The 25394-nt window shown below is 43.8% G+C and overlaps 1 protein-coding gene across 2 annotated transcripts in view; it reads right to left on the bottom strand.

Annotated features, from left to right (window-relative positions):
* Positions 1-415: 415 nt before the first annotated feature.
* SHISA9 (shisa family member 9) overlaps positions 416-25394 on the bottom strand; it is a 343049-nt gene continuing 318070 nt past the window's right edge. For both annotated transcript variants that reach the window (XM_015125640.3, XM_015125641.3), the window contains one exon: positions 416-4697. In XM_015125640.3, the coding sequence (XP_014981126.3) occupies positions 4318-4697 (380 nt within the window). In that variant the 3' untranslated portion in view covers positions 416-4317. The remainder of the gene's footprint in view (positions 4698-25394) is intronic.

Below are 25394 nucleotides of genomic sequence, written 5' to 3'. Positions count from 1 at the left end.
GACAGGAAATAAAATTTAATAAATAGGGGAAGAAACCAATCTTCCATCCTTTCAATATTTGTGTCTTCTATGACCCTGATCAGTGTTCAAAACTAAAGTTCAAATCGCAGCAAGATTATTGACCATTAAGGATAAATTTAGTTATGATGAGGAAACCTAGCAACGATAGATTTCTAAAGGCAAAAGGATGTGAACTAGGAGATGTGACAAAACTTACCAAAAAGGCTTCAAACACAAAGTCTCCTGGAAAATGTGTATAAGTTACTGTTAACTAGAAATTGCCTTTGCTGGAAACAACTTCCCATACATTCTGAGTATTAAAGACCTCACTCTCTATGCTAATATTGGTGTTCCCTGGTGAAAACACAAATTAGGATGCAGGGCTCTGGAAAGATACATGACAACCCCAACAGCATCACATATAATCAGTTTTATTGCCAGGTAAGAAATTCATATTAATATAGTGAATACATATGTTTACAAATAAACATTCTTAGAAAACAAACAAATGTGTTTTTTTCTTCATTGTAGGAAGAATTATTTGTATCATAAACTCTGCAGTTGTTGACAAGTATTAACACAGGTTTACTTGCAGAACATACGGTTACTAAAATATTTGCACATAAAATATGCTCCATTTACACAAAAAACTGGGAAGAGTTAGATGGGGAGGCCAGGGGGAGCCCAAGGCAGATGGAGGCTGAGACACTGTGAAAGGGCAAAGGGAAGTCAGACTCTGGTCCCATTGGGTTGGAAACTGGGGGACAGCTAAAGGCAAAAAATAGGGGCTGATGTCAGGGCATGGAATTAGGAAGAGGACAGCCTGTCTGCTTTGTTCTGGTTTCTCTCTCCTAGGTCTCACTACCCTAGCTACGGGGTCCTTGTCTTGGTACATGGAAGTCATAGACAGTTCCATAGGTTGTCCCGTCTTTTCGTATTGTGAGGTCTATCTACCATCCCAAGAGGAAGCCAAAGAATAAAAAGACCTTCCCTGTCCAAACTTCCCTCTTCAGTTCATTTCCCAAAGCCAATTGAAAGATAATAAACTATGAAGCACTTCCTGAGCTTTCCATCCTAGACAGGACTACTTGGAAAGTACTTGTCTTTCTTGGGCCATCATTGTGGCTACATCTTAATGACCAGGCTGCACTTCTGCTGTCAAAATTACAACTGCAGACCCCAAGGAGCCCAGTTCAATTGATGAAGTTTACTCAGAGGAGAAGGAGCATGCAGAAGGAATACAATACTATAGATTTAGAGGCCAAGAAAGACTCTTAATCAGAGTTGAGATAAGGGTGAGATGAAGTGGACTGGGGGCAAAGAGCAACAATGAGGTAAAAGGGAGATACGAATTACAGAAATTTTGAGTGGGAAAGAGCCTCACAGATAAGTCAACTCAAGGTTTTCTGAAGTGTGGGCTGTGCACCCCTGGTGTATGCACAATGATCATAGTCAGTACATAGCTACAGCATTGTTCAACACTGACTGGCATAGGAAATGATTCCCCTCTCATTTACCCTTCAGTCCACCTATTAGTACAAGGGGAAAGTCTTCGTTGGGTGCTGGTATCTTTAACAATTATTTAATACCTGCTAATATCATTTTAAGAGAGAGAGAGAAAGAAAGAACTCCAGGCTTTAGTTCAGACTCACAGACAGCAGACTCCAGCTGGAATTTAATCATTGCTGCTTGTTTCCTTTTTATTTATTTTTATGCTTACTTTCTATTTATGGCAACTGATTATTTTTTTAAAATTTGTGATGAAGACAGGAAGTTTTCATTTTAAAAACATAATGCACTAAAATGAATCAATTTAGGTACAAATACTGTGAAGGTGATACTCAGAGATGCCAAAGTGTGTCGCAGGTACAGAGCTCATTAACGTCAGTGAAACTCTGACCATGCCCAGTGGTATTTACTTGACTCCGGGAAGCTCTGTGGTCTTCCCAAGGAGGCTGAGAAGGTGGGCACTAAATCTCTGACCCCTGCTTTGTACAGCACAGTGCCTTTTTATACACAGAGATCTCCTATTGTGTGTTCTTTGAAATATCTTTTTTTTTTTTGACAGTCTCACCCCATCACCCAGGCTAGGGGACAGTGGTGCGGTCTCAGCTCGCTGCAACCTCCCGAGTTTAAGTGATCTCCTGCCTCAGCCGCCCGAGTAGCTGGGATTACAAGTGCCCACCACCACGCCCGGCTAATGTTTGTATTTTTAGTAGAGACAGGGTTTCACCATGTTGGCCAGGCTGATCTCAAACTCCTGACCTCAGGTGATCCGCCTGCCTCGGCCTCCCAAAGTGCTGGAATTACAGGCATGAGCCACTGCGCCCGGCCAGAAGATCTCTTTTTTAAAAACAGGTAGAGGTTTTGCAGTTTTAAAAAGCCTGACCTACCCCAATTCCCCATGTTTCAGATGGGAGACTGAGGCCCAGAGGGATCAACTGCATTGTTGGTGTCCTCGTATCTGCCGGGAGTGAAAAGGAGAATAAATATCTGGTTTTGCTGATTTCATGATGTCAGAGTGGAGAGACAGGTGAGGCAGAACCCTGCAGTTCAGGATTTCAGAAAATACTCTAAGTCTTGTTTGGCCAGACCATTTACAGCTTCTGACACCAGAATTGCTGTGGGTCTGTTGAAGGTTAATTAACTACCTAAGACCTTTAGGGGCTAGTTGAAAAACCTTTCACATTAGATAAAAATCTCTTCTCTCTCAATCCACTTCTTTGGGCTTCCATAAAACCAACACAACTTGTAGGAAAACTGACTTTGTTGGGACCCCAAGGACTACGGATTATGAGAACCAACCAGAAAAAGAACCTCAGGATATTCTGGATGGCAGATGAACACGTGAAGTATGTGGGGAGGTAATTTGGAGGGACCATGGGAATTATGGGACCAAGAAACATCTGACAGGTTTGGGAGGGCTAGAAAATGGAAGGACTCATTTTGATAGTGTAGAGAGTAGGGAGGTCTTTGCTCCTGGGCACCCCTGACATTGTAACAGCCCCTCAGAGGGTGTTATGGGGTGGGCTCACCTACAAAGGAAGGATGGAAACATCTTCTACTATTGCAGAAAAACAAGAGGAAGGAAGGCTAAAAGAACACAGGTTGCACTTGGGAAACAAGACTGTCATGAAACAACAGTAACACATTGAAGGCACCACCCACGCTTATGACATTTTCAGTCCAAAGCAGTTAAAGTTTGGCAGCGGCGGCGGCAACGCGCTGAAGGGAAAGGGATATCAGGGACATACAGTTTATAGAGGACTTGTTTCTGTGGCTGTTTCAGGTCTTAGAGGCAAAACCCAGAAATCAGAGGCTTCTGGATCCTCATCTGATCTCCTGTGGACTTTTCCAGCTGTGGATTTGTTGTTGTTAATGTCAACAAGTCTTCAAGATTTTGGAAAAAAAAAAAAAACAACCTCATTTGCTGTTTTTGTTTGTTTTGTAGTGGGCTTACATTTTAATTCTCTTTTTAAAAAGTTATTTGATACTCTCTGGACCCTCTCCCTGTCATAAAAGCCCATCCCTCCCATTTCCACAGTCATGGTCCTTATGGGAGTTCTCTAAAATGTTTTTTTGTTTGTTTGTTTCCTTCCCATCATTGCTGGTGGGTTCAGGGTCTATTTATTTTTTGTGAGTTTCAGAGTGTGTTGTTTTTTGCGTTCAATATGGATGATATGAAAAGTACTATAAATAGAATGGTTGGGGTCCAGTTACTGTTTCATGCTCTGTCAAAATTTTACATCCACGTCACCACTTCTTGGAATTAGAAAAATGCTTCTGATGTGGGCAAATTCCTCCCAGAACAACTCCTCTTCCAGAATGCACTCTTCTCTTGTGTCCTCCCTCATTCTCTTTCCCCACTTCCACCCTGGCTCTCGAACCTAGAAACAAACAGCACGTGGCAAGTAGTGTATGTGCTCAAATGGACAATTTCTCTAAATTGTGCTACTTTTATATTTTGTCATCATGGATTTCAGTTTCAAGTTAGGAGGAAAAGAAAACTCAGCCCCATGGTTTGGGCATGTGAGTTGGCCACCTTGGTCCCGGAGTGGAAAGAGTGTGCCTCAGTTTTCCTCTTTGCTGTATTGCTGAATGTCCACGCTTCGGTCTTTCTCAGCTGCCCGCCGACACGTTATAGGCATGACCTAGGAAAAACGCGACTCCGTGTCCCCAGTAGGTTTAGAGTTGGTTCTTGTTGAGAGTGAGTGTGTGGACGCACATGTTGGGGGAGGACAGGGAGGGTGTGGGCGGGGTTGTTTTTTGCCTCTCTCAGTTGAGTGTGGTCTCCAGGGTGCTCCCTGTGGTGAAAGCTCAGACAGTCACTTCTGTTTTGCTATTGGTGATGAAGTATGGCTGTGGGGGTGGGTAATGCTGGGGGCGAGTTCCCAAGGGGTCGCTGGAGCCTGTCTCGGCCGTGCCAAGCTTGCCCTTGTTGCCGTAAGCCTGCCGCCGGAGGGACTGCTCGTTGGGGTCCCAGCCCTTAAAGTTGGTGGTAGAGTTGTAGGCCAGGGGATGTGGGGGCATCTTGTTGGTGCGGGACTTCTGTCCATTCTGCTTGGCAGGACCATGCTCAGGGCTGTAGGCCCCAGGCTCGTCCTCCACTCTTACGGGGTGCAAAGGTAGGTTCCCCTTAGCAGCCAGCTCAGCCAGGTGCCGTCGTTTGGTGTAGAAGTCATCATTGACCTTGTCAGCTGCACAGCGGAACGGGTGGATGAGGAAGGGGAAGAAAGAGAAGGGAGAGAGAGAGAGAGAGAGACAGAGAGAGTTAGAGAGAGTTAGAGACTGGCATGTCAACCCAAGAACAGCATAAAGATAGGTCAACAGTCCAAACAAGACACACTAGAAACTCCACCTAGAACAAGACAGAGGGAAACGCAGCACCACGTCCTTTTCACAAACAAAGAGCAGGACCAAGAGGATTAAGGGCATCCCCAAGGGAACCACTAGACCCCCGAAATAAACACTTCTCTCCCCACAATCCTACCTACCATTCTGCCATTGTTGGTTTGCCTATGAAATTCACCTGTTCTTTTTTATTAAAATGATACATTCTCATTAGAGAAAATACTGAACATGTTAAGCGGTCTTCCTATCACCTACCAATCATGATAGCCGATAACAACTTTTGGGTGTCTTTTCTTCTGTTTTTTTTTTTTTTTTTAATAAACAGAATTTAATTTGGGATTTTTCTTGGCTGGTTTGTTTGCCTTTGTTTTTGCTTTTAGCAGTTAAACAGACCTGTATTCACATTCCAACTCTGACACCTGCCAGCAGCTTAACCTTGACTAAATTACTTAACGTTTGTCAGCATCAGCTTCTCCATAAGGAAAGTCATTACAATAGAAAAGTATACTTCATAGGTCTGTTTGGAGAGTTAAATGATATCACTTGTGTAAAGTGCTTAGATATTATCCACCACCATTATCATCATCATTACAAATAAGTTTGTTTCTATTTCTCATCTAATGTTCTATCAAGCATTTCTCCGTGTTGTTATAAATTATTAATAAACAGGATTTTCATGTGTACCTAGTATTTCATTGAGTGGAACTATCAAAATTAATGAATCCCCCTACTGATGAGTGTTCTAGTGGTGCCAATAGTTTGCTATTACAAATAAAGTTGTAATAGCAACTTTTCTTTTCACCTAAACCTCTCTTTGTACTTAGAAGGTTGAATTTAGCATAATTCTAAAAATGTTTTCTTATTTATTTATTTATTATTAGTTTTTGAGACAGGATCTTACTCTGCTGCCCAGGCTGGAGTGCAGTGGCACAATCATAGCTCACTACGTCCTAGGCTCAGATGATTCTCCTGAGTAGCTGGGACCATAGGCAAGCACCACCACACTAGGCTAATTTTTGTATTTTTTTGTAGAAATGAGGTTTCATCATGTTGCCCAGGCTGGTCTTGAACTCCTGGGCTCAAGCAATCCTCCCACCTTGGCCTCCCAATGTGCTGGGATTACAGGTGTGAGCCACCACACCAGGTCTGTTTTCTTAATTTAGATCAGGGATTGGCAAACTATGACCCACAGGCCAAATCTGGCCACATCTTTATTTTGTAAACAAAGTTTTATTGGAAACAAAACCATACCCATTCATTTATGTCTAATCCATAGCTGCTTTTGTTCTGATATGGTAGAATTGAGTGCTTGTTGAAACTCAATTGACAGAAACTGTGAGGCCTGAAGAGTCTGAGCTATTTACTACCCAATCCTTTTTTAAAAAGTTTGCTGACCTTTGATCTGGATTATAAAACATAGAATTATTTGGTCAAAGAGCATAAACATTGTTAAGGCTCTTGATACATATTGCCAACTCCTCTACAAAAGAGTTTTACAATTTCCACTCAATTTAACTACACTCTCTCCAGCACTCAATGACTCCTTCCTTCCCTCCTTCCTTCCTTCCTTCCTTCCTTCCTTCCTTCCTTCCTTCCTTCCTTCCTTCCTTCCTTCCTTCCTTCCTTCCCTCTCTCTCTTCCTCCCTCCCTCTCTTCCTTCATTTTTACTTCTCTTTCTCTGTCTTTCTTTCTTCTGAGGACTAAGCTCTGATTTTTTCTTATCTTGCCCAAATTTCTGTCTAAGGCATCTGGGAGTCACACCCTACAAACCATAAATTCTCATCAGATGGGTTTTATTTAACCCTATATATCGTGACTTACTTTCCTATCTGACTCTGGCACAACATTACATGACAAAGAAGAAAATCAAAATATTTTACCCCCAAACATGTTTTTCTGTCGTATTTTGAAATGGTCCTGCAAAGACGTTTTTTTGTGGGGTAAAACCTATATCTGTAAAGAAGCTCTATTATGATAGCTAGATCTTTTTCTTCCAGGCCCTCCCAATCCTAAAGAGATTAACTGAGAGTCTAGCACCTTTTAAAACTCTGAATAGGAAACATTTGTCATCCATTGTCTCTAAGGGCAGCCACTATAAGACTTCAAAAGAACCTTGGTCTCCATAATCTTTTATCTTCACCTGAACATTCCCTTTCTATCGATCCCAGGTCTTTAGACTCAACCAACTGTCAACCAGAAAATGTTTACATTTACCTATAGCCTTGAAGCTGCCCCCTAATCCCCCCCTTCAAATTGTCCCATTTTTCTGGACCAAACCTGCATATTTCTTAAATGTATCTGATTGATTTCTCACACCTCCCTAAAAGGTATAAAACCAAGCTGCAGCCCAACCACCCTGGGCACATGTTCTCAGCACTCCTGAGGGCTGTGTCACAGGTCCTGCTCACTCCTATTTGGCTCAGAATAAATCTCTTCAAGTATTTGACAGAGTTTGACTCTTTTCATCGACACTTTCTTTTTTTAAAATTATACTTTAAGTTCTGGGATACATGTGCAGAACATGCAGGTTTGTCACATAGCTATACATGTGCCATGGTGGTTTGCTGACTCTTTTCTTATGTGATTTTTATTTGACAATTTTACGAGACCTCCTTTTATTTTATTTATTTCTGAATTCTTTTATTATAAGATTATCTACACTTTTAAAATTAATTCATTAGCAATAAAATTCTGAACTTTCATCTCTCAGGAGATGAGAAGTGTTTGCTCTTTCATCCACATGTCTGGATCTCACAGTGTCACACAGGTGAATTTACATAAAGGTTAAAGAATGCCCGCCTCCCTACTAGAATGTCCACCGCAGCAGGGCAGGAACCGTATCTGTTTCTGATTCTCCTTTGCATCTTTGTATCTGATTCTGCTCCTCACAGGGCTCTATGCTTCGTTTCTCATTAGATCCTTTCAACAATGAAGGTAGAAAAGATGGGGACTATTACTGCTACTTGACAAATAAGGAAACTGACAAGCTCTGGCATATAAAATGATTAAACTAAGGTTACCCAGAGCTAATGGCTGAGCCACAGTAGAACCTACATTCAGTCAACATTATTTGAAAGGCCATAGAGGGAAACCTTTGGTTTCAGGACTGAAACAAAACCATGTCCCCGTTTCTGACTCTGTGTCTCTGCTAGACATCATTCATTGATCACAGCACTCTTTCCTGGCTAGCGTGGCCTCCGCTCAGACTACTGCCCAAGGCAACACCCCAGGAAGCCACATATTAACTTGCTATATATAAAATCTAGAACTTTCCTGCAAAAGGCAGGAAGATGGGTTCTAGTCCCAGCTCTAATATTTGAGTTTATATCCCTTGTAATGCAGATAGCTCCGATTGATAAAGCCTTTCAACAGAAAGTTCCTCTTTAAATTCTAGGGCTACCTGAAGGTATGGAATGTTAAAGCCAAAAGGAATCTTGGAATCTGCTTAGGCTGTGAGGATCACACATTCCTGAAATGTCATAAATTGTTTAAGGTAGCACAAGTTAATATTAGAGCTGGGACTAGAACCCATCTTCCTGCCTTTTGGAGGAAAGTTCTAGATTTCCAGTGCCATGAAACTTCAATAGAAGAATACTCAAAGTTTTCCCCTTCAACATCAAAATTTATATGTCATTACCTCCTGGATTCACCAGCATCTCTGGCCCAAGGTAGCCATGCCTGAACCCAGAAACATTACTCAGATCTGTTCTTTAGCCTCTTTGTTATCTCTCACATGGGACCACCCACCCCTTAGCCATTTAAGCCAGAAACTTGGGAACAATGGTTGACTTCACACTCCTCTTCTCTTGCAGGACAACTGCCATAGGCGTGTGAATCAGAGCAACCCCATCTTGAATAGGGGCTGGGTAAACTGAGGCTGGGACCTACTGGGCTGCATTCCCAGATGGTTAAGGCATTCTTAGTCACAGGATGAGATAGAAGACTGGCACAAGACACAGGTCATAAAGGCTTTGCTGACAAAACAGTTTGCAGTAAAGAAGCTGACCAAAACCGACCAAAACCCACCAAAACCAAAATGGCCATGAGAGTGACCTCTGGTCGTCCTCACTGCTACACTCCCACCAGCGCCATGAGAGTTTACAAATGTCATGGCAATTCAGGAAGTTATCCTGTATGGTCGAAAAAGGGGAGGCATAAATAATCCACCCCTTCTTTAGCATATCATCAAGAAATAACCATAAAAATGGGCAACCAGCAGCCCTCAGGGCTGCTCTGTCTATGGAGTAGCCATTCTTTTATTCCTCTACTTTCTTATTGAACTTACTTTCACTTTACTCTATGGACTTGCCCTGAATTCTTTCTTGCATGAGATCCAAGAACCCTCTCTTGGGGTCTAGATCGGGACTCCTTTCCTGTAACTAAGGTGGCCATGCCTGAACCCAGCAAAATTACTCAGATCTGTTCTTCAGCCTCTTCCTTATCTCTCACCACCCACTCCTTAGCCACTTAAGCCAGAAACTTGGGAGCAATGGTTGACTTCATTCTCTTCTTCTTTTGCAGCACAACTGTCAAACCAACAAGTCCTTCCAGCTATATCTAATATTCCTTTACCCTATTCTTCTTCTCCTACCCTCTTTAAACGCTGTTCTCCTTCAGTTACCAAACTGGTCTCCCTGCCTTGTTTCACCTCCTCCAATCCATTGTTCATGCTGCAGTCTTTGAGCTGTTTGTTCAACCATTTAGTCGTTCATCAAACAGGTACCCACCATGTGCTGGACACTTGAAATATGAAGGAGAATCAGAAACAGACGTGGTTCCTGCCCTGCTGGGGTGGGCATTCTAGTAGGGAGGCAGGCATTCATCCAAATCAACCTCCTTTCTTTTCTGTCTCCCCTCTTTCCTTCTTCCACCCACCATGTTCACTGAGTGCCTAGTTTACCACCTGAAAGAGCACACAAAGGAGCCTTGATCTGATCAGGAGCGAGGTGGTGCTCAAATAATCCCCCAAATTACATAGAAGTATAACTACGGTAAGTGCTATGAAGGGGAGCTAACCAGTCATAGTAGTATTTATAACGAGGTCCCCTATCTGATCTAAGAACCACGTGTCTGAGCTGCAGAGTCTACCCCCTTCATTAGCGCCAGGCTCACTGTTACTCATCTTGCAAGCCTTACCTAAGATGTTGCCTCCCTCATTCCCTCAGACTTTCTCAGCCACCCCTGCTGTCTCCATCATAACACTGACTATGCTGTTTTATACTTTTCTGTGTTCACGTCTGTTTCCCCACTAGACCACGAGTTCTTTGAGAGCAGAAATATCCTTCCATCTCGGTGGCTCAGTAGTTCTCAGTCCTGGCAGTATATGGAAATCACACGGGGGAGCTTTAAAAGTGTTCAGACACCTGGACCCCTTCCCAAACCTATTTAATCAGAATCTCAGAGAGTGCGGCCCAGACGTAGAATTTCTAAGTCCCTCAGGTGACTCTAATGTGCAGCCAGGGTTGAGAACCACAGGGATAGCCCCTGCCATTATCACAGTTCCAGCACATAGGAGTTTTTTGTTAGAGAGCTAAAGGGAAGTATCTTCCCACCTCACTCCTATTATGCCCAGCTGCCTCTCCCCTCAGGTCCCTCTCCCTTCTAGAAAGTCTGAAAAGGTCAGATTGCTCCATAATAAGCTCCTCCCCATGGCATTTACGACTGTCATTTTACACTTGTTTATGCAGTTCATTCATTATCACCCATCTCACTCACTAGCGTTCCAAGAAGACCAGGTATGACTTTTGCCCAGCATTATATAAGCCATGTCCAACCTAGTTCCTGGCAGATATTAAGGACTCAGTAAAAATTGGTTTTTGAGACAGCGTCTCATTCTGTCACCCAGGCTGGAGTGTGGTGGTGCAGTCTTAGCTCACTATAGCCTCTGCCTCCTGGGCTCAAGTGATTCTCCTGTCTCAGCCTTCCAAGTAGCTTGGATTCCAGGTGTATGCCACCACGCCTGGCTGATTTTTGTATTTTCAGTAGAGACAGGATTTTGCCATGTTGGCCAGGCTGGTCTCGAACTCCTGACCTGAAGTGATCCACCCACCTTGGCCTCCTGAAGTGCTGGGATTACAGGTATGAGCCACACCTGGCCTCAGTAAATATTTGATGAATGATAATGATAAGAGTAGGAGGAGTGAGAGGATTAGAAAAAAAAGTGAGTACTAGGTTTAATAGCTGGGGGATGAAATAATCTGTACAACAAACACCCATGACACAAGTTTACCTGTGTAACAAACCTGCACTTGTACCCCTGAACTTAAAAGTTAAAAAAAATGAGCAAAATACAGTGACAGCATAGAGAATATCAGGACAAGAATAGGGGTGGAAGCTGTCTTTTTCATTTTGCTCCCAGTAATCTCTCACTGAAAAATCTCACTCGCCCTTATTATATGCCTTATAATGATCCAGCATCATTCTTTCCCATGTTCCTCTTTCCAGACATCAGACCAGTCTGAGGTCTGCTCTGAGCAAGGGATGCATTCAATGTTCCCTGCTTCTGAGAAACAGACAAAATAAATTATGAATTAAGCATCGAGCAGCTTCAATAGGTAATGTCCCCTCAGAAAGTTCTAAAGAAAAGCAGATACAGAAGTATTCGAGTCTGTCCATATCTGTGCAGATGGGGGGAGAATCCCATTGAGAGGAAACACTGAGTCCCACATGGAGAATCCACACCATCCTCCTTACCTAATTCTGAGCTGGTTGCTTGGTGAACCTGGTATTGGGTACTCCCTGGGCACAGAAAGTGTTTGGTACTTGGGGCAAGAGTGGAGTGAACAAGAAAGTCTGCTGGCTCTGGAATGAGACAGATCTGAGTTTATGAGACCTTGGGAACACCACTTAACCATTTATGCCTGTTTCCCCAGGTGTGAAATGGGGATAATATTAACCACTCTTGGGTTTATGGTGAGCAATGAATTGCATGAGCTACACCTGCTACACGGCACAATTCCTGGAATGTAGTAAATGCCCAATATCTATATTTTATCTATTCCCTGCCTTAAGAAAGAAGCCCTGGATTAAATTCGACAGACATGGTTTCAACACTTACTCCATGGTAGGCCACTTGCTAGGCAAAAAGCAGGCATTCATCCAAACCGAGCTGTCTTCTTTTCTGTCTCCCTTCTTTCCTTCTTGCTCCCACCATGTTTGTTAAGTGCCTAGTTTACTCCATGAAAGGGCACACAAAGGGGCCTTGATCTGATCAGGAGGGAGGTGGTGGTCAGGGAAGCTTTATTGTTTAAGGTAGCACAAGCTAATATTAGAGCTGGGACTTGAACCCATTTCCTGCCTTTTAGAGGAAAGTTCCAGATTTCCAGTGCCATGAAACTTCAATAGAAAAGTACTCTAAGATTCCCCTTTAGACTTCAAAATTTATGTATCTAGTTACCTCCTGGACAGATTCACCAGCATCTCTGACCCAAAGTGGTCATGCCTGAACCCAACAACATTACTTGGATCTGTTCTTCAGCCTCTTCCTTACCTCTCATGCAGGACCACCCACTCCTTAGCCACTTATGCCAGAAACTTGGGAGGGATGGTTGACTTCATTCTCTTCTTCTCTTGCAGCACAACTGTCAAACCAACAAGTCCTTCCAGCCATACCTAACAAATACTTCCTTAACCTACTCCCTTTCTCCTACCCCCTTTGAACATTGTTCTCCTTCAGTAACCACACTGGCCTCCCTGCCTTGTTTCACCTCCTCCAATCCATTGTCCATGCTGCAGTCTTCGAGCTGTTTGTTCAATCATTTAGCCATTCATCAAACAGGTACCCACTATATGCTGGATACCTGAAATATGAAAGACAATCAGAAACAGAAACGGACATGGTTCCTGCCATCCTGGGATAAACATTCTACTAGGGAGGCAGGCATTCATCCTGCCTCTTGCGAAAGAGCTCTTTAAGCTGAGATCAGAAGGTGAAGAGTAACAGAAAGAGCAACCCACATGAAGAAATATGTGGCAAATTGCAAGAATGACCAAAATACTTTGCAGCTCTTACCATCAAGAAGTGGAGTCTATTTTCCCATGCCTTGAATACAGACTGGCATTATGGTGGGCTTGGACCAGTAGATTCTAGCAACTTCTACTCTAAGGCTCTAGAAATCTGCCTCCATGTGAAGAAGGGAGCCGCTAGACTTCTGGAGGATGAGAAACCCATAGGCCAGTTACCCCTGCTCACCACAACCAACCGACTGCTAACTGCAGTATGTTCAGTGAGGCCATCCTAGACCATCAGCCACCTAACAGCAGAGCCAGATACCAAGAAAACCCAACTGAGAGGAGCTAATCCAGCCCAAACAAGAAGAACTTCCCCATTGCCCCAGAATCATGATCTCAATAAATAGTTGCTATGCTAAGCAACCAAGATTTGGAGTCATTTGTTATGCAGCAGTTGATAACTGATACATGACAGCATTTGCAAAAGCTTTGAGGTGAGAAGGAGCTGAGTAGTTTCAAGAACCTGAAAGGATATCTGAGTTGTAGAGTGAAGAAGGCAAGGGGTCCTCAGGCCATCTAATGTCCTATAGGCAAGATTATATCATTCATGCCTATTCATTTAACTAACCATTCTCCCGCCCTAGGACTCAGGTGTTCTCTTAGAGAAGTGCAGTGTAGGCACTGAACTGGTGCCTGGTGCATGAAACTATCCTCCAAAGAGATATTTTCAAGATTATTTCAACAAGGAGGTGGTTAGCGGTTAGACGGATGAATCATTTCCATTACCTGGAAGTGCAGTTTTCATGAAACCCTGTTTTCATAATGTTTCTGTTTCCCTCTGGTTTGGAGCCAGGTGAGGGGAAAGAAATGCTTATCTAGTCACTCTTGGCTTTGTGCAGTGTGGCCCCTATCTTAGTATATTAAAAAGCACCTTGTGAAATAAATAACAGATTCATTGAACAGTCTTGCAAGCCCCATTAATAAATGCATTAACCTAATCAGCCCCGGTACCTTGTGGCCAGATGGCTGACAAACCGACCAGAAAACAGATGTGTGAGCCTTTCGACAACACTGGCCCTCTCCCGTTTGATTTTTTTTCATTTACAAAAGAAGAAGAAGAAAGAAAAAGGTGCTTTCCTTCCAATGAACCTAATTGCCTTGAAGAAACTGGGGCTGTAAAATTAAACTATACCTTCCTCCATCTGTCTCTCTGTTAATTAGCAGCAGACACTTGTGCAGGTGCAGGGCGGGATGGAGCCTGGCTTCTGTGGAAAGGGAGAACACCAAGGTAATAACCAGTTTCCAAAACAAGCTGCACATCTGAGGGTCTCAGCAGGCAGCCTCCCACCTACCTCCTTTCCTTGAGGCAAAGATATCTTAGGGAGGGGTTCCTACCACTCATTCTTGCTTGGTAATAATCTTGGGTCACAGGTGGTGGGTTTCACCTGGTAAGCAATGCCCCAACCAAAGCTTTCACATTTCCTCATAGGTTTCTGCCTTTGGCTCAAGGGTATGACAAAAGGCAGCAATTAATCTTCCCATTACACTTAATAAAATCCAAATTCTTCGCAACGGTCCCTGAGGTCTGTTTGACTTGGACTCTGGCTACCTGTGTACCCTCCTCTCCTCCATACCTATTGTGAACACATCACCGGGTGTGTTTGTTTCTTAAAGCTGCCATCACAAAGTACCACAAACTTGATGGCTTAAAACAACAGAAATACATTCTCTTGCAGCTCCAAAGGCAAGAAGTTGGCTGGGCCATGCTCCCTCTGAAGGCTCCACCAGAGGATCCATTCTTGCCTCTTCTAGTTTCTGGTGGTTGCTGGCAATCCATGGCATCTCTTGCCTTGGAAGTTACATCATTCTAATCTCTGCCTTAGGTTTCACGTGGCCATTTTCCGTGTGTGTGTGTGTGTGTGTCTGTCTGTCTGTCTGTGTCTGTGTGTGTATGTGTCCAAATTTCTTCCTTCTTATAAGGATATCAGCCACTGGATTAGGGCCCACATTAATTCAATATATCCTCAACTTGATGACCTCTGCAAAGACTCTATTTCCATGTGCATTCCCAGCCTGAGGCTCCGAGTGGACATGGATTTAGGGGGGTACTATTCCACCATACATGGGATTCCTTTCTATTCCTGAACACACCAAGCTTGTCACCATCTCAGGGCCTTTGGACCTCATCCCTGCTGTTTCCACTATTTAAATACTCCTTCTTGCCATTTGGTCCTGTGACTAAAGGCTACCACCTGAAAAACCCTCCTAATACCCAAAGAAGACACTCCCACCCATGGCTCTGACGACCTCTCCCTATTTTAATATGTTCATAGGCCATATTAATACATAAAGTTATCTTTTTTGATTACTTGTGTATGCTCTGTCTCTCTCAACCAGAATATAAAGCTCCACTTAGGGCAGAGGTTGTATTTGTTCTGCTCACTGCTTAATCCTCAACATCCAGCCCAGTACCTGGCACACAGGAGGGGTGCAATAATATGCATGTGATGAAAGAAGGAAAGCACTGATGATATTCCAATTCCAATGACAGTCCATGAAATATGAGAAATGGGCAGGATGTTTAATCTCCTGGTCATTCAGTCTGTATCACCGAAGACTGAATGATCTGTTCTTTACAGGGACTGAAGGGCTGGAGCTTGGGTTAAGTGCTTTTATTTTTCAGACAGGCGAACTAGGATCCATCTTCCTGTATGAGAATGTGCAGAGACCTGGATACTTTTTAGCAGACCTAGCTCGGGGGAGGGAGGTAGAATAAAGTCAGGTGAAGGAGGCAGGGATCGATTAAAGAGCCTGTTTAGGTATATCAGAAGTCTGAGTATCGACAGGGACTTCCTATTTCTCCACTCTTGTCAATGGCAAACTGAGTAACTGCTCACCTTTCTTAAGTGTGTGTTCTATGCTACTGCCTTCACTAGGAATTTACATTTGCTACCTCCTTCAATATTCTCAACATCCTCACGAGGTAGGTGTTACCATTGGTCTTATTTTATAAGTGAGAAACTGAGGCTCAGAGCGCTTTGACAGTTCGTCCAAAAAATGGAGCTGAGACTTGAACCCAGGACACCTGGCTCCACTGCCTGAATTTATGACCATCACACTCAATATTTATGGAACCTTTTGCCTGCTGTGTAGAACATTGCAACGTAGGCATTCTACATTGCCTGCAATGAAAAATGAATATTACTCCTTTGACAAGGATCTATCTGCAGGAAAATATTCCTTCAAAACTAAAGAATGTGGTGGATGGGGTGAGAGTTATGCAGGGAAAACACTCTTCTTGATTCTTCCTCTCAAAATATCAGGGATTGGGGCAGATGTGTAAATATCATATTCTCAAGAGAAAATATCAAGATGTCACAGCCAAAAGTTTAACAAAGCCCAGAAATTTGCCATCAAGGCAAAATATGTTTATCTTTTTCTTCCTTAAGGTGGGGTAGGAGGGGAGAGCTGGGGGTGATGTGAGACTCCCTGCCAGGTTGGCTACTGCATTACAAGAGGCAGGGATCTAGCATCCTCTGAGTTATGTGGACATTGGCTGGAGTACTGGCTAGTCACAGACAGGAAGTTGGTTTCCTATAACAGGGCTGGATTAAATAGAGCTGCAGACTAATGAGGAAGTGAGAACTGAGACTGAGGTTTCTTCACCATCACTCCAGTCCAGGCACTCACCGGGAGCTTTGCATGTGTTTTCTCATTCAGTTTGTCCTCTGAGCCATTGAGGTCGATGTGGTTTCCTGGGCTTTTCATGCCATATCCCACTGACTCCCTCCATGACAATGTAGTGAGATTCTATTTTGAGATTTTAATCAAATTTTCTTGTCCTTGTGCTTCCACTAACCCTTCACTTTTTGTTTTGTTTCGTTTTTGTTTTTTGTTTTTTTGAGACTGAGTCTAGCTCTATCGCCTAGGCAATAGTGCAGTGGCGCGATCTCGGCTCACTGCAATATCCACCTCCCAGATTCAAGCAATTCTCCTGCCTCAGCCTCCCAAGTAGCTGAGATTACAGGCACCCACCACCACACCCAGCTAAATTTCATACTTTTAGTAGAGAGAGGCTTTCACCATGTTGCCCAGGCTGATCTCAAACTCCTGACCTTGTGATCCACCTGCCTCAGCCTCCCAAAGTGCTGGGATTACAGGCATGAACCACCGCATCCAGTCTATCCCTTCACTTTCAATGATGATATGGTTTGGCTCTGTGTCTCCACCCAAATCTCACCTTGAATTATAATAATTCCCACACTTTGTGGGAGGGACCCAGTGGAAGGTCACTGAATCATGGAGGCGGGCTTTTCCCGTGCTGTGCTCTTCCTTGCCTTCCACCATGATTGTGAGGCCTCCCCAGCTATGTGGAACTGTGAGTCCATCAAAACTCTTTCCTTTATAAATTACCCCATCTCAGTCTGTTATGCAGCATGAGAACAGACTGATACAAATGATGACAAAGAACCAATGTGTTGCTTTTGCGTTCTACACTAGGTTCTTGAAAGCTATGGTAGAGCCCCCAGTCTTGAAAGACAAGACAATGAGATCTGGGAATGTTGAGAAGGAAACAGGAGTTAATATGGCTGGGAATTTGAAGGATTCAATGCACCAGTTTTATATGACAGATAACAAAGTTTGGAAGTATGCACATCTCACTCTGTCACCCAGGCTGGAGTGCAGTGGCATGATCAGAGCTCACTACAGTCTCGATCTCCTGGGTTCAAGTGATCCTCCCACCTCAGCCTCCCGAGAATCTAGGACTATAGCCATGCACCACCATGCCTGGCTATTTTTGTTTTTATTTTTGTAGAGAAGGGGGTCTCACTATGCTGTCCAGGCTTGTCTCAAACTCCTGAGCTCAAGCAATCCTCCCGCCTCAGCCTCCCAAAGTACTGGGATTACAGGCGTGAGCCACCGCACCTAGGCATGTCTGACTTTTGTGACTACAAAATCTTCTTTACCATATGGAGGAAAGAGTATAAAATTTGACAACAGATGGATCTGAATTCAAATCTCTAAGCTTCACCTATAAAATTGAAACTAAAATAACCAGGCCTATGTGACCTGGGGATGGAGAGTATTGAAGAGAATGGTGTAGAGTACCTTGCATCCTGAAAAAGGCCAATGTCATTGCCTCATAGCAGGTATTCAAAGGATAGTAGCTGCTATTTCTGTCATCATCAGAAAATATAAAGATTATAAAATTAGGATAATAAAATATACCTTGTGGAGTGCAGTGTAGAAGTAAATGAGACAAGGCTTGTAAAAACTCAGAACATTATATGCAGTGCATGGTACATTTCCTGAAATGTATATTCCCATCAGAGAAAATGCTGTAGCTGACTGCTACTTATCTCCCAGATTGGATTTATTCTACCTTTTTTTTCTTGGACACATAGTCACTCAACTTGTAACTAGATTTACCAGCCTTCTTGGAAGCTACATTTGGCCATGAAACTGATCTCCCACCAATGAAGTAATAGCAAAAGTGACGTGTCCAACTTCTGCTTTACCTGACTTGCTTTAAAAAAAAAATACTTGTTCTGGGGCTCCTCTCTTTCCTCTTCCCTCAGGCCAGAAATATGCAGTGACAGCAACCAACTAAAACAATGCAGATGAGGACAAGATGGTAAGAGTCATAGTGCAACAAGCTTGGAGGAACCTGGGGTGACCACTTGGAGTACAGATGCCCACCAACCTGGACTACTCTCCTTGGGTCACGATATGGTTGGGCTGTGTCCCCACCCAAATCTCACCTTGAATTGTAATGATTCCCACATGTCATGGGAGGGACCTGGTGGGAGGTAACTGAATCATGGGGGTGGGTATTCCCTGTGCTGTTCTCGTGGTAGTGAATAAGTCTAATGAGATCTGACCATTTTGTAATGGGGAGTTCCCCTGCACACGCTCTCTTGCCTGCTGCCATGTAAGACGTGTTTTGCAATCCCCCTGGCCTTCTACCATGATTGTGAGGCCTCCCCAGCCATGTGGAACTGTGAGTCCATTAAACCTCTTTCCTTTATAAATTACCGAGTCTCGGGTATGTCTTTATCAGCAGCATGGAAACAAACTAATACAGGTCTATTACATGAGACAGCTATATCCAAAATAGGCAAATATATAAAGACACAAAATAGGCAAATCATTGCTTAAACCAAGGGTTAGCTGGGAGAGGACTGTTAAGACAGTGAGAAATGGAAAATGTCTACTAATGGTTATAGAGTTTCTTTTTGGGGTGAGGAAAACGTTCTAATATTGACTGTAATGATGGTTGCACAATTCTGTGAACATTCTGAAAACCATTGGATTTTACACTGTAAATGGGTGAATTGTATGATAGATGAATCACATCTCAATAAAGCTGCTAAAAAAAGAAATACTTATTTCTCTTAAGCACGGTATTTGTGAGACCTTTGGGTACTGTGAAACAGCATTTACTTTAACTTATATAGGACCATTTTCTGGGTCTCTGCTTTCTTCTTCTTCACAAGCTGAATTAAAAAGTAAAAGGGAAAGAGTTCATGGTTTTTTCTTTTTTTTTTTTTTAAGTCCAGGTATTTCTCTCTTCCTTTGAACTACATGGTATAAAGCTGTGCAGGTTCCAGAGGCTGTCTCAGCAGACAGAAACAAGAAAGGTAGGGAAAAAATCCCCAGTTTCCTAAGCAGGAGAGGACCAGGGAGGAGATGGGAAGATTTGTCTTTATGGCAAATTAGTTGCATTTCACCTGCCTCCGGGCCTTGCTGCAGAGACACAAGTAGGGGAAGCTGCACATGAACCAAGTTCTAAAGAAGCACGGGGCATCTGGCCCTCCCTCCAGGGCACCATATCATTCCCAAAGCCACACTGCTCTAAGACAGAAAATCAGAAAGGGCATCCAGGAGCCTGGCCCTTTTTTAGTCTTAACCCTGAAGGCTCCCGATAGGCGGTGGTACTGTGATTTTTTTTTTTCTAAAATCTCATATATAGGCAAACTATCAATCCAAGTGAGGAGGGAGCCTTTGCTAGGGAGAATTCTAACACAGCCCCTGGCCTGGGCTTTGCACCAAAGCTGTCCAGCCTGTACCATGGGCCCCCTTTGTTGTGGCTGCCAGGAGCCCTCTGAAACCTCAGGCCCTTTCTCTCTTCGCTTAGGCAGTCCTGCTGTACAGTCAACATCTTCTGAAAGGCTACTGGACAAAGGCGGACAGGCTCATACTCCAGCCATAGCTGACCACAGATCCCCTGCCCCTGATTCCCACGCAGGGTCCTGGATGGAACTGTGTCCACTCACTGCCTTCCTGTGCATTGCTGCTCTATAGATAGAGATTTTTTTTTTTTTTTTTCAGAAATTCATTGCTTGGTCTGTCTTCCAATCATCCTCCCACTTGGTGAAATTTCATACAACTGGTGGTTTTCTAAATGAAGCAAATTAAGGGAAATAATTCTAAGTCCTACTTGTCACCTTCCTCTTGGCTGGGACCATGTCAATGTAGATAATTATGAGATTTGGGATCCTATGTTAGATTAATGCATGAATCAATTCTTTGACCTTCTCCGTATCCACACTCTGTTCCATGTGACTAAGAGATGTTAGCAGACATGAGACATACAGGCATTTGGAGAAGTGCTTGCTGGTTTGAATTTCTCTCTTGCACCTCTGCCACCCTCATGAGACCATGTCTGGGCTGCCTTATTTGAGGTGAGGCACATGGAGCAGAGTCAAGTCACCCAAGTCGTTCCAGTTAAAACCAGCCTAGATCAGCCAGCATCCAACCAACTCCCAGAGAGATGGGTGAAATCACCTGAGATAAGAAGAACCTCCCACATTAGTAGAAATCACTGGCATATAGACTCCTGATCTAAATAAATGCTGGACTAAATACATTTTAAGCTATGAGATTTGAGGTTATTTGTTACGCAGTGTTATTGTGGCAGTAGCTGACTGATACAAATACCAATCATTCACTCACCATATTTCCAAGAAGAGCCCCCAATTTTCATGTGAGATGCATCTCTTTCCCATTCTTTTTTTTGAGATGGAGTCTCACTCTGTCACCCAGGCGGAGTGCAATGGTGTGATCTTGGCTCACTGCAACCTCGACCTTCTGGGTTCAAGTGATTCTCCTGCCTCAGCCTCCTGAGTAGCTGAGATTACAGGCACCCACTATCATGCCAAGCTAATTTTTGCATTTTTGTTGAGATGGGGTTTCACCACCTCTGTTGGCCAGGCTGGTCTTGAACTCCTGATCTCAGGTGATCTGCCTGCCTCGGCCTCCCAAAGCCTCTCTCCTATTCTTAATCTATGTGCTCTGGATGTCATATCCCTCCACTTCCCCATGCCCCAGTCATTCTCCATTTCTTTGTCCTCCTACAAATTATTTTAGAGGTGGGCACGTGACAAGGTAAGCTAATCAGCGCAAAGCCTGGGATATTTACTTATAGAGGCCCGGGGGCAAAAAAATTTATAGTCTCAAGCTTTCCATTTTTCAGGAGAGGAAACTTTTGCATCTGTTATATACCGAGCTCAAAGACTGTCACATAGATAAACCAGTATTGGGTCTAGAATTCAGGTTTCCAGACTTCCCTCTGGTTGATTCTCACTTCCCAGTGCCTTTTCAGGAAAGACAAAATTTCCTTTGAATATCTATGCCCAGTTTCATTTAATAATTTATTAACAAAATGTATGTTGAGTGCCTACTGTGTGTAGTGTGGGCGTCATGCAAGATGGCTTTGGAACGAACAGGATCTGGCTGGGTTAGCCTCGGAAGGACACATGGCCAAACTAGTCAAATGTTTATTGCAATCTTGATGCAACAGCATTTCTGCAAACCAGAGACCCCTCTCTGTGCATTCATTTCATGCCCTATGTGTTCCCAAGGAAGCTCATCAAAACCCCAGTGCTTGCTGTGTGCTTTTCAAAGGGGACTGAACTCAGGAGCGAGTAGGATTTGATTTTTATTAAAAAACTTCACCTCACATCACCCTCCTGTCTTCCACCTGCTTTGCACCCGGCGGCTCATGACCAAACCAATAATGAAAATCCGGAAATTGCAAAAGCCTGAATTTCATGAAGTAATGTTTTAAAGCTGCCTTTAGGTGGGTGTTCCCTCCCCTGGGATGGTCTACAGGATGCATGCACTCCAATGGAACTGTAACCCTATTGCACATTGCCTACTGTCTTGTGCCTTCTGCATGAGCATTTCTCATTGGGCTAAGTCAATTTTCTTAGAAGAAAGAAAGAACTAGCATGTACTGAGTACCTACTATGGGCTAGACACTGGTTTCGCCATTTTATCTACATTGTCTCATTTAAACCCTCTTAAAGAGACATGGCAGGCAATATTATTCTTTCCATGTGACAGATGAAGGAACTAAGGCCCAGAGATGTTTAATAATATGGTTGCCAAATTACTCTGTCACTGCCAATAAGTGGCAGAGCAAGAAACCAAACCCAAGACTATCCACTTCCAATGCTGTTACCGTCCAGCTGTGGCCCCAGCTCAAATCACCACTAAGAAAACAGTTTTATTTCAGCAAACAGCAAAAATACATTGGGAAGAACGCTGGCATGTAAACTGATGCTGTGTTGCAAACTGCGATTGCATCTAGGGTGGCGGATTAGGAAAAGCTAGGTCTAAACTCTAATGTACATAAGAAGCGCCCAGGAGGTGCATTTTTAAAATGAATACACTGGGACACGACACTCGGATGTTCAAATTCCTTAGGAAGTGAGTGGGCCCGGGATCTACATTTGTAACAAGTATCTCCAGTGATTCTGGGTCAAGTCCTCAAGCCCCTCTTTGAGGTCTGGACCCCAGCCCTGTTGTGATGTAGTTCTCTTTTATGGTCTTAGGAAACCCTAGTTTCCTCATATATAAAAGCAGAAAAGCTAAGTGAAGTGTCCTTCCTTCCTTCCTCCTTTCCTTTCCTTCCCTTTCCTTCCCTTCCCTTTCCTTCCCTTTCTGCCTGCCTGCCTTCCTTTCTTTGTTCCTTCCTTCCTTCTTTCCTTCCTTCCTTCCTTCTTTCCTTCCTTCCTTCCTTCCTTCCTTCCTTCCTTCCTTCCTTCCTTCCTTCTTTCCTTCCTTCCTTCCTTCCTTCCTTCCTTCCTTCCTTCCTTCCTTCCTTCCTTCCTTCCTTCTTTCCTTCCTTCCTTCCTTTCCTTCCTTCCTTCCTTCCTTCTCTCTCTCTCTCTTTTTTTTGACAGTCTTGCTCTGTCACCCAGGCTGGAGTGTAGTGGCATGTTCTTGGCTTACTGCAGCCTCCGCCTCTGGGGTTCAAGCAATTCTCTTGCCTCAGCCTCCCAGCTGGGACTACAGGCTCCCAGCTGGGACTACAGGCACATGCCACTGTACCCGGCTAATTTTTGTATTTTTAGGGGAACATCACACACCGGGGCCTATCATGGGGAGGGGGGAGTGGGGAGGGATTGCATTGGGAGTTATACCTGATGTAAATGACGAGTTGATGGTTGCAGCACACCAACATGGCACAAGTATACATATGTAACAAACCTGCACGTTATGCACATGTACCCTAGAACTCAAAGTATAATAATAATTAAAAAAAAAAAAAAAAGTAGAGATGAGGTTTCTCCATGTTAGCCAGGATGGTATCAAACTCCTGACCTCAAGTGATCTGCTCGCCTCGGCCTCCCAAAGTGCTGGGATTACAGGCATGAGCCACCACACCCGGCCTAGTGAAGTGTATTTCTTTCTGAAAGACTCCATCAGGATGACTAAGAGCTATCTCCAAAGCAGAGATAAATGAAGACTTTGTGAGTACTGGCCTCTTTTACTCTTATTTAGCACCTATTATATACCAAGCCAAGCCCCGTGCAAAACCTACAGAGAGTAGATTCTCTGATTTCCTCTACTGGAGCAATGGTAGAAATGGGAGTGTGGAGCATGTGTGTAACTTGGAAAAGGGAACCCAGGCCAATTCTAGTGAGAAGCACAGAGATTACATTGCAGTCTATGCTGGCAGTTTCTCCTAATTTGATTGCCTTGCTGTGGCACTGGACTTAAGTTCAAAGATTCTATTTGCAAAATAAACAGATTTCCAAAGACATGGCTTCATCTCGATTAAGACAGCCTGCTGGGCTTGAGATGGTGTCTTCCAGGGTGGATTTTAAACAGGTGTGACAAGTGTTGCCAAGGCTGGGTGTGGGAGGATCAATAGCAGTGGCCACTAGGGGGCAACTTGCATGGGAAGCCCTACGTAGTGAAAAATAAATCACACCAACTAGTGTGATGTTTACCATTTCCTGTCCTGGCAGACACACTCCAAAGGGAGTCATTTCCGGTGCAGGTGGCAGTAAGAAACTTGTCTCTTGAAGGACCTTATCCTTTCTCCTTGACAGCTACTTCCTTTTCCCATCTCCCCCAGTGACACCCCCTGCTCCCCAGTGACACCTGCACCTCTGTCTACTTCTCTGCCCATGCCCTATGTTCCCAAAGTGGATTCCCAGCAACATTCATGCCACTGAATGTTAAGATGTTCACTGGTTTTCCTTAAGAACAAAGAGATCAGATGTCAAAAGTGTTTGGGAAATGGTGGGTTAAAAAGAGTTCACCAGTTTTTATTACCACAAGTCTTTTCAGAGCCTTTAATTTGCTCACCTGATAATAACAGTACTACTAATACCAGTCGTAACCTGCATGCATTTATTACTTTCCGCATGCCAGGTTCTGTGACACGTGTTTTAAACATCTTATTTCACAACAAGCTAGGAGGGAGGTGATATGATGGTCTCCACTTTGCAGATCAGAAAATAGTGGATCAGAGAGGTTGAAGATAACAAGACTAGCAAATGATGGTGCCTGTATTGGAACCCATGTGTGTCTGAGTCTAAGCCCATCATATCCAACTTGTCTCTTTTTTTTGTGACAGAGTCTCGCTCTGCCACCCAGGCTGGAGTGTGGTGGCATGATATCGGCTCACTGCAACCTCCACCTCCCGGGTTCAAGCAATTCTCCTGCCTCAGCCTCCGGAGTAGCTGGGACTACAGGCACGTGCCACCATGCCTGGCTAATTTTGGTATTTTTAGTAGAGACAGGGTTTCACCATGTTGGCCAGGCTGGTCACAAACTCCTGACCTCAGGTGATCTGCCTGCCTCAGCCTCCCAATGTGCTGGGATTACAGGCGTGAGACACTGCGCCTGGCCTGTGTCTCCCTTTTAAGAAAGTGACAGAATGTGGAAGGTGGGGGCATACAAACTCCCCAACCTTGCTACCATACCTCATCTAGAGTCTGGGTCTAGAGGTTGCGTAGAGAACACTGGCAGCAGACCAATGACCCTAGAGGAACTTGGTTCTCACTGGGACCCCTTTTCCTCTCCCCGGACAAGGCAGGATACAGGTGCCTTTAGCAGGACAGGTGAAGTTAGCCTGGTTTGGGTAGAAAACAGCTCCCTGCTTTTAACCTATCCTGAAATACGCTCTAAATGCATCAGACGACAAAAGGATGATATAAGGACAGAAATGCAGACTGCCTCCAAATGCCATCACAGGGATCCTAATGGCTTTGTTTTTCACAGGGAGGGAAAAAAAAGGTTAATGCCTCAAATTAGTAGGTCTGTCATGTTCCAAATTGTTTGCGTTTCTAAAA

This window comes from Macaca mulatta, chromosome 20 (genome assembly GCF_049350105.2).
Source record: "Macaca mulatta isolate MMU2019108-1 chromosome 20, T2T-MMU8v2.0, whole genome shotgun sequence".
In the NCBI taxonomy this organism is placed as follows: domain Eukaryota; kingdom Metazoa; phylum Chordata; class Mammalia; order Primates; family Cercopithecidae; genus Macaca; species Macaca mulatta.
Note: the sequence above shows the minus strand (reverse complement) of the source record. Positions and strands in the feature narration are given on the sequence as shown.